Source organism: Centruroides sculpturatus, unplaced genomic scaffold, assembly GCF_000671375.1.
Source record: "Centruroides sculpturatus isolate CEXI.00-Female unplaced genomic scaffold, Cexi_2.0 scaffold490, whole genome shotgun sequence".
Lineage (NCBI taxonomy): Eukaryota > Metazoa > Arthropoda > Arachnida > Scorpiones > Buthidae > Centruroides > Centruroides sculpturatus.
This window is the reverse complement of record NW_019384667.1, coordinates 485,870-503,436: the sequence shown is the minus strand read 5'-3', so window position 1 is coordinate 503,436 and position 17,567 is coordinate 485,870. Positions and strand designations below refer to the sequence as shown.

Genomic DNA, 17,567 nt, shown 5'->3' with positions numbered 1-17,567 from the left:
AAATAATATTTAACAAAAATAAATAAATAAATAAATAAAAAACAGAAATGCAGTGAGAGAGAGAAGAGAGAATGTGAATAAAAAATAGAAAAACCTACTTGGGGATTCTTGGAAAGAAGTCGCTGGAATGTCTGTAGACAGGACATCTGATTCTGAGGACAGCAAGTAATAACTAAGTGACATGCACAAGACACCATGCAATAATAGTTACTTTGAAATTCAGTCATCATTATACTTATATAAGTTTCTGCATCGAGTGTTTTGCCGACGATCCGTCCGCGGCAGCTTTGAAATGCCCCAGTTTATGGCCACAAATGAAAATTTTCATAAAACTCCAGACATAAGATTTGAAAGTTTTCGAACTGAAGTTTTGCTTTTTTTTTTTTTAATTAAATGTGCAGATACGTATATAAATATAATTTATAATAATAATATTAAAAAGTCTTAAATCTTAAAATTAAAACATGCATTGAGAAAATAGATGTAGAATATATAACTATAAATATTATGCACGTGAATTTTGTGATATTTAATGACGAGAAAAGGAAGAAACACGTGTGTGCATTTTAAAAAGATAATGTGCAAAGGATAGATAAATAAAACATTGACGGGTTGCCAATAAAAATGTGCAACATGAATCATTTATCTGACTTTCTTTTTCTTTTTAAATATACAAAATATGTTAATAATAGTACAAATATTTTTGTTTAAAATTATTATAAATAATTGCATATATTATAAAATTTAAAAATTAAGATTGAAAAGCTATTTGCTATTATTTTATTTGAATGTTGTAGTGCCTTATTAATATTGTATCGACTCTTCAAATATGGCATTCAAAACCACAAGCAATATAAATCCATTTATCAAACTGGCTACTAGCTGTTGAAAGAATAACAATTAAAAGTGAAATTTTATTGTTTTGAAGTTACTGTCATTACAGAAAGTTTAGTATGGAATACGGCAACTCATAGAATATCCATGTGGTAGGACTTTCTATGGAAAACTGGCCCTTATTTGCACATAAATAAAATCCAGAAAGCTCCATGTGGTCGAGCCATCAGCAAGGTGCAAACCCCGGACCTGCTACCAGCATTCAGAGTTTTCTCCATTCCGCCAATAGGTCAAGTCAGTACAAAAAGGGACAAATTCAATAAATGCAGAGTTATAAAAACAATATTTATATAACAGAGAGACTTCCCATTTGTTTATTTTCTATTCTGTATGATACTAAATGAAGTGAAATTAATTATACAATGTTATTCAATATGATTATGGACAAATTTTGAACATCTTTAAACTAGAAACTATTTTAGTCATATTTCTAAACGTTTGAATAAAAATTTTAGGTTGCCTCTATTAGAAAAATGTTTCATTTTCGGAAGAGAAAGTGACATAAATCGAAGAAAAAGAGAATCTATGTTATGTTAGACTGCGTAACTAACATGCGTGCATCCAAAACACACTCAGATGTACTGTACAATATTATTTCGAAGGTAATTCATTCTTCAAAAGCAAAGCCTTCTAAATATAAAAAAATTACTTCTAAAAATTTATTTTTGTAATTATTCCTTAAAATTATGCATTTTGTAAACTATCCTTTGTGTCTTTTATTTCTGACTCGGAATTTTTTCACTTATGTACATTATACTAGAAATGGCAGCTTTTAGTATTAGCAATCCAAGCTTGTAGTACAACTTCATGCTACAGATTTGAGCAGAAAATATTTAACTGTATTTAATCATTTAAAATGTTGTCATTATGCAAGCAAAATATTAAAAGGAAAATAACTTTGATAATATAAGGCAAATTTCGAAGATCTTTCTTTACAAAAAATAAAAACAGAAAGATTTAATGTTTAGAAAAATCTTTATCCAACAAATTCCTCTCTGGAATGTTAAAATACAAAAGCAATTAGTATTGTAACTAAAAAACACAGATGGGTTCTTATTGAGCTATAATTTGGCTAATTAATTTTATTTCTTTTATATTTTATCTCAAATGTTACAGATGATGTTGCTCGGATAATGTTTGCCACCCATGTACAACATTAATTGCTAAAATACCTAGTAATTTGAAACAGGTGATTAAGCTACCAAGTGTTAAATTTAATCATTAGAAAAAATTAATTTTAGAATATTGTAGAAGGAAAGATCGACAGACCCAGAGTAAACTCAAACCCGCAAGTCCCACTTATTCTATGTTGCATTATTATTTAATGCACTTGAATGTCAGTAATAATAAGATAAAAGTCTCAAATAATATTATTACTTACAGTTCAGTAAACTGTTCAAAATTAGCATTTGTTCGATGAAGACATGGAACGTATATTACACAAATACTTTACTGAGATGTAAGTAACTTCAATGTAGGATACTAAAGAAGTTAAGAAAGAATAACCATCTGTAAGCAATAGAAAGACATTTAATAACAAAAAACTCGATGGTGCTTCTGACGCTGCATTAATGCCATCTTCGCAGTTATTAAATGTCTTTCTAACATCAACAGACATTTCTTAGACATAAACAGATTACTTCTATAAGAGTGTAACCATTGTTATATTTAGCCATTATTCTAAGTGCCCGAAAAGAGTGGATTAGTTTATACAAGCCAAACAACAAGAGAAGAACAGTTAAATTATGAAACTCAATAAATGTCCATTCCTTCAAACTGCAGCAACTTTGTCTGGAATCAATTCATTACTCAATTTTGCTTCTATTATGTTATATGAAATGAATGTGGCATCAAAATATAATGGAAAAAATTATCCACAGATAAAACTGTAAGACCAGTGAATTTTATTTTAATTAGATTTAATACTTTTTATTATTTTATCAATATTTTAAACTGTTAAAATGTCTAATGTAACGTGTTATATATGTAAATTATTTAATGAAATAATAAATTTGTATTCTCTAAGAACATGTTTAATATATAACTGTAATTATGACAAATCTATGATGATTAATAATGTAATAAATTTATTAACTTGTTACATATCACGTAATGAATTACAGAAAACAAAAAGCATTTTTCTGTTGTAATTTAAACAAATGTATTCACTTACTTAAATTTATGCAAAACCGCAAATTGGATTGGTGTTATGGCAGCAGAAAGTTTCCAAGTTTATGCAAAAGCTTAGTGCATTCGGGATAATGTACTAAGCTAGATAATGCATAAAATCATAAATGTAATGAAAAATTTACTCCCTCTTTTTTAAAGATTTTCTATTAAGTAAGCATTATAAATAAAATTCTGCCTAATACATCTGGTAATTAATGTATGTTACATGTTAGTCTTATATATCTTCAAAGAAGTAAATTTGTCTCATGCTGATTGGGCTACAATTTCTCAAACTTATGATTTAAGTAACGATTTATCTGATTTATATTTATTTAAAATATCGTGGAAAAAATATATGATTGGAATATGTGAATGGATAAGGATAACTCAAACATTTGAATTTTTGAAATTCTAATTTGTAAGAAAATTTAAACCTATAACAATTGAGAGAAAAAGGAAAAAATTAATTTACATGTAGAAAGATTTTCTAATTTATAACTGATTTTCCTAATTTCATTTAAAAAAAATAAAAACTGCATATTACAAACAAACAAACACACACACAGAAGTTGTTAAGAAAACACTTTTACCATCCATAAAATTTTCTTTAAAAAAATCTCTTAAAATCTCATATGCATGTATAATGGAATATGAAAATAAATATTCTATTCTGAAAACTTACTTGATATTGTGCAGGAACCTCAGCCCCTCTGAATCCGTCAGGTTGAGCTTGAGAATAATGTGTTTGACCGGGTACCTGCCCTGCTATCCCTGCGGGATACTGATTAGGTGTCATCGAAGCTCTCGGTTGAAAGCCGGTGGGCGGTTGCGGAGTCATCGTATCGCGAGGCGGCATGCTCATCTGTTGTGCAGTAAATCGCTGAGATTGATAAAGTGATGGATCACCCTGCATTGCATTACTAACCATCAATGGGTTATTTATTTGAGAGGTAGGTTGCATCACAGGTGCTGGCTGTTGTTGATCATATCTGTAAACAATTACATTTGATTAATATTAATTAATTTATGCTAATTTTGAATAAAAAATAGAATACTGTCGAGCAGTCGCTAACCTCTCGCGATCGCAATGACCCTGATAAGGATATTGAGCGGCAGTATGTTGTCTGAGTGGTCTGTTGGGAGGATATCCGCCAGACGGTTGGTTACAAGGTTCCTGAACCAATCCTCTAGGATGAGTGTAGGTAGAAGAATCGGCCGAAGCCATTAAATTTGGATGTTGTGAATACTGTTCTCCGTACTGTTCTTGTTGTGGAGGAATTGCAGCATTGGTATAGCCATAAGACCCGCCACTCATGCTTGCTTGAGTTCCAGAAAAAGGAGGTACCATAGAATTTATTGAAGTCTGAGAATAAGAATAATTATTAGCAGGTGTAGACCTTTGGTATTGATTGCTCTGTATTTCTTCCGAAAAAGGATCTTGCATGTTCATTGTTTCCGAACCACTAACCATATGATTGGGCATTTGGTTATGATGATGTGGTGACTGTCCATAAGAAGGATGCTGACTAGATGGATAGTCTCCAGAAGTTATCATACCAGCACCAGTATGTGAAGCAGAAGGTGGAGGATATGGTCCAGAATAATTAGAAGGTGGATAGCCATCCATCATTTGATTTGGTGAAGGCTGGGGATAAGCTTCTTGATGGCCAGAACCTAAAAGAGAAAGTTTTAAAAACGATATAGGATTCTTTAAACGTCTGTTAATTTTACAATTAAAAAAAAATCTGATAAAATTAAAAATTAATACTTAAAAACACATGCAACATAAACACTTATCAAACAGATTAATTTTCAACTTCTTAAATGTAATTCAGAAAATTACGTAATTTATAAATTTGAAAATTTTTATTGTTATTTTTGAAATTTAAACTATAATTATTAAGTATTTTATAGGAAATGTTTGTAAAATGAAACAAATAGTAAAAAATAATTTTTATATATCATTTCTTAATAAAAACGAGCTCTATTTAAAAACTTCACATGTCCGAAACTTAAGGAGAAATGATATTTGTACATGAATAGAGAGAACTATAGACAAATGCAGATGAATACAGTCAATTCTGTTTAATTGAGCCACCAGTTAATTGGTGCAGCTGCTTTATTGAACCAAATCTCAAAGAACAGAAAATTAATACATAATTTAATTGCTTAATTGGGACAGTAGCAGAAAAGGAATTTATCAATTTTTGATATGTTTTAGAGATCTTCCGAAAATATGTAGACACAGCATACACTAATGTCATGTAGGCCTAACGGTTGGCAGAGACAAAGCAAGTTTGTTTTTTGCTCGGGCAGTTTGGTTTTTCCAGAGAGGGTCAGCATAACGGGACATATCACATGGGGATTTTGTCTGAGGTGGACCTGAATGTGAACTACTGACCCTGCTCTGGATTAGACCAGACATCCCCTTACAAGCAAAGGGACAAAGATCCCCAGACAATTTTTCGAGGTCTCTCAACTGAGTTGGAAGACAACTAAAGTTCCCTTGGAAAGTATTGTGTGCATGATTATGTCTAGATTCGGACAGCAGCCACCCGATCGTTGAGACCAACATCCAGAGTTGGAGAATTCTATGGGCGCTCCCGCTGAAGTGGCCGATCTCCAAGTAAAGGAAACTGTGCTCAAAGGAAAACCGTAAGGTGACTTTTGGACAAACCCTTTCCTTTCTTCTTTTTTAGCTAGAACATGTTCTAACTAAAAAGATAGAAAGGAAAAATCATTTGATCAGAAACAAATTGAATGATCAATCCTTGTGTATGTCACTACTAATACTGTATTTGGCAACACTAGCATGACATGAATCAGTTATATATTGTCCCGAGTCTGAATATTTTCTGTATTTTGGTTTAATAAAGCATTAAAATAGGTACCTAATTATTATTATTTTTTACCTACTTATTTACTTACCTACATATTACATATTTTATTTTAACATTTATTATTGGTTTATTTAATTGGGGAAGCTGCTTAATTGACCAAAATGGATTAGTCCCAATATGTCCCAATTAAGCGGAATCAATTGTATAGCCATATCACTTGATATCTAACACAGGACAAGAGATTTTACAAATCAAAACAATAAAAGTCTTTGTGGAAAAGATACATTTGACTGTTGGACTTAGGTGGAGAATGAATGTAAAGTGCTTACAGATACCCAGACAGAGAGACCCATCAGTATGGAATAAGCTGACCTCAAACTGCAATGTGGCACTCACCGTGTCATGGAAGGCTCATCACTGACTGGTTTGGTGATTTTTTTTGTTTGATTCTGATGAAATCGTGTTGTAGTTTACCTTGCATTTTTACAGACATACTACTGTGACATTATTCAACACTTGGCAGATTATTCACCACTTTATTCAGTTGGATAATACCAACTGAATAAAGTGTTGAATAATGTCACTGTAGTGTGTCTGTAAAAAAGCACGGTTTGGTGATATTTTCTAACTATCACCATGTGTATTATTTTTCTCAAAACAAAAGTAGATTTCTAAGCAACGCAATACTTTACTTATTTATATAATAGAGTAATCATTATTTTAAAAATTTTTCATTCATCCTCACAAATGCATTTCAAATTTTGTATGCCAATAATTACTAGAGTCTGGATTTCACATATCCCCAACTTTCACTTTCATCATTTTATCTCAATACTGATAATGTATATAAACATAGTTTATTTCAATTACATTATCTAATCTATTAGTATGTTTTGTAGTCATCAAATGAAAGATATTACTATAATAATTTCTAGCAAATATATTACATTTGACTGTATTCAATTTTATATTAATATCTTTTTATAATAATCTAAAAGGGTAAATAAATAAATAAATGGAAAATTCACAAATTAAGAAAATAACGAATTACGATTTTAAACACACAACTTGGGTTAAGTTTCCTCACAATCCTTTAAATGCACGCAATTCTCTCACTCTTATTTTAGACAGTGCTACAGACATTTTTTCAAGGGCACAGGTTAGAAAGATTCTCTTTCCACTATAGGTCCACAGTGTCTTATGTATTTTTACATAAATAAAGTCTTAGGACTGAGATATACATGCTGTAGTGTTCCTCAAATTCTGAGCAGTTTAGTCCCAAGTGAAAGTGCCAAATATGTTGTAAAAGGTTAGGCTCTTAGTGGAGTAAAGAAATGTACATGTTTAAGCAAACTGGAGAAATAAATCTGATGGTTTTTGTATGTTTTCTTCAGCTAGAAAAACTATTTATATTGTACACTTTGCTTTGTTTATAAATGATCTACCAGAGTTATACTGTCATTCTGATCTTTTGAGTTTTTATCTAAATGTCACAGATGAGCTGCATTGTCTTCTATATGCAGATGATGTATTATTATTAGCAAACTCAAAGTCATCTTTACACGAGAAACTGATTTTATTATATGATGAGATATGATCTTTCTATTAATTTTCAGAAAAACAAAGGGATTGGTGTTTCGTAATGGAGGAAAACTAAATAAAACTGATAAATTTTTAATTGTTGTTTGGATATAGTAGAGAAAAGAGAGGTTGTGGCCGACGTTTTAAACACAAAAATGTGTACGTCAGACATTCAGCGTCACCTTCCTGTAAGTCTAGAAGTTTGACAATGGCGTTTAGAACATTGAGCATGATTCTAAGATGCTGTTCCAAAGATGATGTTCCAAACACCATTGTCAAACTTCTAGGCTTACAGGAAGATGATACTGAATGTCCGACGTACACGTTTTCGCGTTAAAAATGTTGGCCGCAACCTCTCTAAAGATATACAACAGAAGACAGGTTGTCTTTTTGCACTACAGAAACAATGAGGACAAGCTCTATTAAAGCAATATTTAACTTTTTGATGCTATGTTAAAGTCTAAATTTACATATCTAATTCCAATTTGGCATTTGGGTCTTATTGAAAAAAATTGAGAAAGTGCAATTAAGATATTTTAAAAGATTATTCAAGCTTAAATGCACTTGTAAGGTTGGAATTAGGGACCACTCCACTCAAAATTAATATTTTGTTGTTCTGGTCTAAGATTATTGATCTTTCTCATCATGACTTTCGTTATTGTGTTTATGATTCTTTACTGGAGAAAGGAAATTCAAGTAAGAGAAATTGGGCTTTATCAATTAAAACCATTTTTGATAATTTAGACCAGGGGTGGCAAACCTGTGGCATGTAATGTATCATACAATTTCAAAATTTATCATCTGACTTTTACAATCATCCTTTTTCAACCAGCTTTTTAAATTTATTCTAATTAAAGCATATTCATTTAATTTCTTTAAATATCATTATTTGAAGTCTAAAACTTTGGCACACATAACATTTATAAAGGTAAGTATGCTTACTATATGGTACGCAACCTCAAAAAGATTTGCCATCCCTGATTTAGGCCATTTTTTTGCATTTTCGAATCATTTACAGTTACAATTGAGAACTTATTAGATGTGAACAATTATGGTATTAAGATATAGCTTATGTTTAGTTCAGGGACATAATATTTATGAAAGAAGTATGGGTTGACAGACTGCTAATCATTTATAATACAACATTGGATTTTCTACAAAAAGTTTGTTAATGCAACCATGTCTTAATTAATAAATACAGAATAATGTTGAGTGGTCAGCATATAGATATTTCTAAGGGGCATTCTCGTGTATATTGTGTTATCGATTAGGACTGTATACTAATACATTTTTGCATCGTGTCCAGCTTACATTCGTTAAAGAGAGAGATTCTCACCAATAATTTTTCAAAGAATTATTTATATGAAAGGAATATGTCAAAGACAACGATATATAAATTATTTACTTTTTTTGTTAAATCTTTGTATTATTTGTAATGTTTAAGTATAAATTAAGAGATTATTACATGGCTGCTTATTTTCTAAATTCTCTTTCTTTTCCCCCTTGTTTGAAAGTATTTGTATCAATAACAATAAAATAAATAAATAAAATTATATACTTTGTAAATGAAAACGTTGTGACACGAAGACTATTTGAAGAAACCATATATAAGCTTCTGTAACATGATATGTAATTCATATATTCACAAATGTCAGCTATATACATAATGCTATATACAATGACACAATATGACAATATGAATCAAGAAAGTTCATGGATTTTATGTTAGGTATTAAACAGGAATGATTAAAATTTAAGTGGATGGCTTATGAAAAAACAGATTACTCAATTTATATATTAAATTAGAAATTGTTTATTTTTTATTTCAATGTATAAGGTTTTCTCTACTGAATATAATAGAAACTGCTCTTGCCTTCTTTACATAAAAGTATTTCAATAAAAGATGGGGAATGTCTTGTATTCAGAAGGTCATGTCTCATTAAGACTGCATGTTGTATAGAAAGTTGTATAAGTATATATATTCATTATATATGTACCAAAAATATATATATAAATTGTATTCAGATATGTGTCTTTACAGAAAAAAGTGCAGAAACACACTTAAATAATTCAAAATTCACAGCTGAATTAAATTCGTACAATTTTATATTGTTTTTAGGCCAGACTACAAACCAAAAAAGACCACACTTGGCATGTGCAGATTCCCCACTTATAGTTTTAAACTGTGCAAATACCATAATATATTTTCACAAATTTCAAAACCATCATTACAATTAAGCGATGAGGACTTATAAATATAAAAAAGATGAATTTTACCTGAAGAATTCTTTCCCTTTTTCCTTGTTGCAGCTTCCACTTGGTTAATTATAGGCTGAGGATCAATTCCACCACGATCAAATTTACATTCATATGGCAATAAATGCTTAATATATTGTTTTCGAAGAGTGTAAGCTGCACTGGATGATGCTCCCACTCCAACCGCTGCAGCTACGTCTTTCCATTGTTTAGATTTTGTGACCTATAAATAAAATGAAGTTTGAGGCAATATAATTTTGTACTTCCATCACAATATATATATTATTTATTACACATACATACAAAAACATTAACTATAAAAAAATTATATCAAGTTGTCAATAAGAAAATACTTTAATATACAATATTTTCAGTAAATAAATGTATAGACAACCAAGAATTATCAATAGATGCCAAAAATTATCAGATTTAATCAAGGACAACACTAATCTAAACCAAACTACTTTATCCAGTATGGAGTGTCAATAAATACTATTAAAATATATTTAATCCAAAACTAATCAAAAACAGATTCATTAAATGCCTTCTAACAGAAATCAAGTTTTAAATTTGCATCACTAGATACATAACATGTTTTAAAATCATTTCTTCTTTATTTAAAACAAAAATAAAGTCAAATATAGATAATTTTAAGGTGGAAAAACCTTGTTCTAGAATAGATTATATTAACATTAATGCTATTATAATAATAATACACTTGTTAAAATTAATATACTGTTATGAAATTCACATAAAAATTTAAAATATGTTTTATATTTATATAAATTCATACATAATTATTAAATTTGTTGTTATTTTTGCAAATTCATATTATTATTATAATAGTAATTCTTAAAGTAATTAAAATGAAATAAAAATTAAGAACTTAATGAAAATGAAAGTATCACCTTACACAAAAAAACCCCTCCAAGTAACAATATTATGTACTGCAATGAAATTTTTGATAATAGCTTTATTATCAAGTAAAAAAGCTCTCAAGTTCTTCCAGTAATTTAGAAAAATCTGGCAGAATTTTTTTTGGATAATTTGATATTTTATGTAGGCATGTAATGTATCATACAATTTCAAAATTTATCATCTGACTTTTACAATCATCCTTTTTCAACCAGCTTTTTAAATTTATTCTAATTAAAGCATATTCATATCANATAATGCTTAAAGAGGTTGTTAGTTACAAAAGAAATGAATGTCATATCTTCTCATATAAATATATATTTTTTTATAATACTTAAATTAATGAATGTAATTTAAAAATTTATGTATATGCAATGTTAAAAGTGACTTATTCACAAAACTGAAACACTATGGAATTTCATAACAATAATAAAAATATTCCATTAATATTTCACTCTATGTGAAATACTTACTTTTGTAAGACTGTTAATTATTATTAAGTGTCTATTGAGATATAAACATTTAAAAATTTAAAGAAAAAATGTATTGTTTTTATCAAATTTTAAAACTGTAATCATGTAATATTTTTACATTTTATACCTTTGATAACATAATTACATAATAAAACTAAACCTAAAGTTTGAAAGAGTTTTTCTATAAATGTTGTTATTGATTTTTTAGTATGCATTTGTCGAAATATATTCCAATTACTTTATTTGTAATAACATTAAAATATTTTGTGTTAGCATCTGAAAATATATTACGTTAATCTTAAACTTACCTCCACAAACCCTCCTCTTTCTTTCACAGAAATATATAGGCGATATAGATCCAACGGTTGTTTGCTTATTGTAGGGCACTGAGTTATGGGAGTTCCTCTCTCTTCGTTATACATAATAAGTTTATCCAAAAAATTCCGACGATCGGGCTCTTCCGACATATCATATAACTTCAGTAATCCATCAGGTCGCTACATTAGAATTAGAACAATTAATAATTGTTAAAAACTTGGCAAGTCGTTATAATTCAACCTTTATTGTTAAGAAAATAATAATCGGCATTTTCAATTTTATTAAACTATTTCTTTCAAAATAGGCAATGTGGGTATCGACTACTTTGCAGAAAGCAAGCGATACGATAAGGCAACAGGTTTTGATAAAAACCACTAAAAAAAATCTCAATAAGTTATCATTGACGACATTATGTTTCGATCAATTGCAACCAATATTTAGATAATTTTTAACCCATTTTAACTTAAAACTCATTGTTTTAGAGTTTATTTTGATTTAAAAAAAGAAAAAAACACTAGAGACTACTACACACATTTTCTATGTTATTATATTTGATATCACATTGGATGCTTCTACATGGCAAGCAGTTAAGTAAACAAGTCAATGATACAGTCTATCATTGGCTTGTTTACTTAACTGCTTGCCATCTAGAAGCATTCATTATTTGCCTGACAATTTAAAAAAAAAAATAATCATCATATTCAATCAAATAATGTATATACTTGAAAGTTCTATTTTAATCAATTATGTACAAGCTAGCTTAGTTTAATTTCAATTTATTTCGTTACATTTTCATGTAGAATAACTTATAATTTTTGTAACTGACTACTAAATATTATATTAATGAATTTTTAAATTAAAATACTTTCAAATTTATAGCAATTTTTGTTCTGAAGTTGAATGTATCCAAAAGCCAGATTATTTTTCAACTACAATTGAATTATTCGAAGAAAGTTCTGATAGAAATTTATATAAAGTCAGCTAAGTATACTTTTAACACAATGAATATAAAGCAGAATATATACTAGAAAGTCTAATAATGAAAATGTCCTGAAAATTTGATAACTGTTCTCATTTACCTGTTACCTATTTATGTATTAATTTTATATCTAATATATTTTTACTACAAAATTTTACACTTTAGTGATTAATTCAATTACAAAGAATTGCAAGTGAAAAAAAAAAAACCACTAAATAACTGTCTTTTAGTATTAAAATTTTCTAAAAACACAAATTCTATAAGCAAGTACTTACAATAATGCACTGCCGCCTTTGTCAGGCAAAAGATTTTGTCAAAGTGGAACATCAAACGAACGTTTAAAATTTTTCTTATGAGCGTAAACGCTTAATTATCTTTTTGGTAAACTTTTGCATGATAAAGATAGCAATGTACCACTGAAAATAATCTGTAATTGCTTTTAGAATCTGTGTTTATTAAAGAATTTTAATATTGAAAGATGGTCAAGTTTTAGTAGAATTGCAAGTGTTATAACTTCATTTGTTTTATGTAGAATTTTCGATTCTTTAAACTCTAGAATTATTTACTAATTTAAGTGTAAAATCTTATCATTTGAAACACAGTTTTATTGTTTAAAATTTTAATATATTTATCTCAACACATATATCTTATATAAATTATTTTACTGTACTAAAGTGAATGTAAATCTAGAAAAGTTTTCAAATAATCTGAATGGTAGGTTATCACACATTTTATCATCAAATGTCACAAACAATTATTATTATTATTTTAAATTTATATTTTTATTAAATCCTAATTGCAAATGACAATAAAAATGAACATGAAAAACAAAACTATAACTGTGCAAATTAATTATAAAAGTAACAAAAAGATACAGTAAAGTTGTAGTTATTTGTAATAATTACAAATTTACTGTAATTATTTTACTTTAATTACAAATTTGTAAATAAAACTTTATTACAAAAGTTTGAAATTTGAAGAATTTTTATAACAAAATACAGTACATGCTTGCTAATCTGATCTCTCAATTATCTAGCATACACCCCCAGTGTAATTGGCTCGAGATTCAGTTTCCACGAAAATATTAATCATGCCGTGCAATCCATTTAGAGGTTTACTTGGGTTTCATTTCTGTGTACAGTTCTGCATGTCAGAATGCTGTATTATTTCCCTGCCCACCTTCAAAAAGATACTGAAGGGCAATGGACCATGTCATTCACTCCTTTACACAAGTATTAGGTCTGTATCTTCTCAGTAATTGGGCACTTTTGCTAATCTGGCACTCGTATGCAAGGAATAGCCGAATTAGCAAAAGTCTAGTATATTTAAAAATAACAGTAATATGTAAAGTTCAGATTTCAAATACTCTACATATTGAATAATGTAGAGTAACTTTTTCAATTATTTATGAATAGTGCATGTCCTACTGTTATAGTGAAATGTGTGAAATTTATTTGTAGTGAATCTTTTAAAATTTTCTTAAAAAACAACAATTGACTTAAGTGTTAGACTGTAATATTTTTTTCAGGCTTGCTCTTTCTTTCATTCTTATTAATAAGATAGTAAGATAAATATAATTAAGATTAATAAAGTTATGCCTCGATTGAATTTGTATTCGTCAACTTTTAATGGATAATCAACGATTGTTAGTAGCTAGCTAAAAGTGTTTGTTTATCTAAAACTAAATGCTGGATTGTAATGGTATTTTGGTTTTTATATTAACTTCATCCAGTCTGATACTGCATTAATTTTTAATAGTTGGTTATTGAAAGAATATTTAGACATTACATACAAACTACAACTGTATCTACATAATATACAAATGTAATTAGCATATAATAAATCTAAACTCTGAATATTTTCCTAAATAGATTGATAATTTATATTACTATTTTATTTATCTTCTACTGTAATAAATTTTTTACTTTCTATTTAGTAATTAATGAAGATATTTCTAATATGTTTTATAAATATTAACTAATAATGAATCACATTTATATAAGTCTGTACAGTAAAGTACTTAATTATTATTTAAAATTCATCACAGCATGTGTTATAATATAGCAATACAGTCTTTTAACAAAAGATATTAAACAAAGCATATGGTTTTCTCAAAATAGTGTTTTTGATATGATTATATTGTTAGTATCTAACACTAATTCAGACCTAACATATTTGCATTTTGATTTTTCATTATTATATGAAAAACTTATTTAAAGAAACAACAGACTCATAATACCAAAAAAACTAGAAGAAAATTTAAAAAATCATATTAGAAAAATGATAATGATGCATGATGATCAATAAATAATGAAGACATTTGTTAATGTGAGTTTTTTAATTTTCTGCTGGTTTTTTGGGTATTATGAGCATGTCGTTTCTTTAAATTTAACCAGCATTTTCACGCCATTGACTTATAAACTTATTTTTATATAGTAAAAATAAAATTAATAGTATATATATTCACAGTGACCAAACTAAAGCTCGCAAGATGCAAGTGGTTCTTAGCGTGGCTCCATATAGTTTACTTATACAATTTCTTTTAACAAACTTTCATTATATATATAAAATACTGTTTTAATAGAGAATGTGGCTTATGCATATTTCTGATAAGTGATATATGGCTACTAACTTGTTTATAAGGTTCAGCCACCCCTGGTATATGTTCTATTTACCATAAATGTATTAATGTGAAACATTAGCTACAATTTGGTATAACCAAATTAATACATTAAACAATGATAAATTATTGAGATTCTTCCATAATTTTAAAATATACATAAGTAAATTTTTATCATTTTTTCAAAAATATTACAACTACAATTTGTTGAAATTTATACTGATTGTTATCATTATAAATTTCAACACAAAAATAATCTTTAAAGTACTATATTCTTACATTAGTATCTGTATAAAATACTTAATTTTTATTTTACTATGAATTAAATATAACCATAATTAAATTTATCATCATATACACGAGTTGAAAGCTGTGTAACTCTGATTTGATCAACTTACATATATCAAAATATCAATACATATAGTTACATGCAAATCTTAATACAGAGATAATAATAATAATACCATAATAAGAATAAATTGTATTTGTTTCTGATGTATTTTTGTTTAAATCTGTTATCATGCCATGCAATAATTGATCATACTGAATAACAAGCAACACATTAACATGGAGCAATTATATTAATAAAAATTTTAACAACCTTAATGATGTGATGCTCATAGACTTGGTTGTTCACTACCTGTAGATAAAATTATAGTTATCAGTTTTTTTTAAATTATTAATTAGATTTAATACACAAATTAGATTTCTAAATTTCAAAAGTGCTTTTCAACGTGTAAAATGTAGAGGGTCTTCCAAAAAGAATACTACCATTTTGAATGACTGTAATAATGTTAATTATTACCCAATAAGTATGCAATTCACATCAATCAATAGAGTAAATGTCTTGGTTTAATCTATTGCCTGCATGCGAACTTCTTTTCGTCTGCTGCCTCTAGGAGGTGCAGTAAGCAGAAACGGCAACTCTATGACAGAGAAAGCATTTTGTGTTCTGTAGTTTGCAAAGTTGAAATCAGTCATCGCTGTGCAACATGATCTTTTATGATTTTTTTAAGTTTCACAGACAATTTTGGTGATCAACCACTTAAGGCAAACATTCTTGTTGCACAATGATGACTGATTCTGACTTTGCAGACTGCAAAACACAAAAATGCCTTCTCTGTTGCAGAGACACCATTTTTGTTTATGGCACTTCCTAGAGGCAGCAGGCAAAAAGGCATTTGAATGAAGATGGTAGATGAAATCCTGGGACATTTACTGTATTGTTTGGTTCCCAATGCATGTCTTGGGTAATAATAATTAACATAATTACAGTAATTTTAAATGATAGCATTCTTTTTGGATGAGCCTGTATATCTGTACATAAAACAAATGACAGAAGTTAACAATATGCTATGAACTCAATGAACTGATTACAATTTATATTATTCATCTGAAAAGGAGCAATATTTTATTTTTTGATAAAAATATTTGTTTATACGATTCAATTTTTGAAACTTTTGACTTAATATTTTGCAACCTAGAAATTGATAATCCTGAGTTTTCTCAAAGTAAGTTTATAAATATATCAAGTGGATATATAATAATTACAACTCAGTGAAATATTAAAAATATATGTACGTATGTTTATAGATTAAGAAATTACACAACTTACTGGACTAGCCGGAGTTCTTGGCCAGCTAGGACTGGAAACACTATCGAATTCATCATGAAAAGATGACATTGAAGCTGCTCCTGGCGATGGAAGTGTATTTGGTGTTGGAGGATGAGACAATGTTGATTTACTATTGGGTTTAGGAGTGGTAGCATGTTCTTCTGGAAGGGATGACGAAGCCGACGTATTAGAAGCTTGACTTCCTTCATCTAACACAGGAGGAGGTTGAAAACCCGAAGACATCATACGTTTTTGAGACGACAGTGCTTGCTGAGATGTGTACGACTCACCAACTGGACTGGAAACTGTTACTGCAGCAGAAGACACAGGACTTTCAATACTTTGAGTCATTGTTGTAGATGATGTTCCTACAAAATAAAATTATAATTAATAATTATTTCAAGATATTTTTTAAAAATTCAATCACGTGATATAATATATTATCTAAAAAAAAAAATAAATAATAATTAATAAATAAAACTGTTATTCACCAATTCAAAATAAATTAGTATTTATGTCATATAAGTTTAATAATTTTTATTTTCTTTACTAATAATCATTAAAATAAAACGAGACGTCTCTTCAAAAATCATTAGAAAGATTGAAAAGATATGTCATTAGTCACATAGAATCAAATTGTTGTCACATCAATTCAAGTGCCAACGTTTGGAATGGTGCAACAACAATTTGATTGCAGATAGCCCTTCAAAGTTTGTAATGACGTGATACAACATTGCTTTGTTTGGCTCCGTATCATTTGGGAATACTCATTAAAATGATACTTGACACAACACGTGTACTTTAGGAAAATTCTTTGTTTAAGAGTTATATTTCTTGACAAAAGCAGCAAATACAAGTACTGTAACTCAGTATATGGGAAGTACTTTAAAATGAACATTTTGTATTA

At 28.5% G+C, this 17,567-nt stretch overlaps 1 protein-coding gene across 11 annotated transcripts in view; it reads right to left on the bottom strand.

Moving 5' to 3' along the window:
- The window catches only part of LOC111626671 (AT-rich interactive domain-containing protein 1B-like), a 162,764-nt gene that overhangs the window by 11,084 nt on the left and 134,113 nt on the right, over positions 1-17,567 (bottom strand). For 7 of the 11 annotated variants that reach the window (XM_023370136.1, XM_023370138.1, XM_023370139.1 and 4 more), the window contains 7 exons: positions 16,661-17,028; positions 15,647-15,685; positions 11,437-11,625; positions 9,762-9,963; positions 4,137-4,737; positions 3,746-4,052; positions 99-152 (listed from right to left, as the gene is read on the bottom strand). In XM_023370136.1, the coding sequence (XP_023225904.1) occupies positions 99-152; positions 3,746-4,052; positions 4,137-4,737; positions 9,762-9,963; positions 11,437-11,625; positions 15,647-15,685; positions 16,661-17,028 (1,760 nt within the window). The remainder of the gene's footprint in view (positions 1-98; positions 153-3,745; positions 4,053-4,136; positions 4,738-9,761; positions 9,964-11,436; positions 11,626-15,646; positions 15,686-16,660; positions 17,029-17,567) is intronic. The other 4 variants (XM_023370142.1, XM_023370143.1, XM_023370144.1 and 1 more) reach the window with 2 other exon arrangements.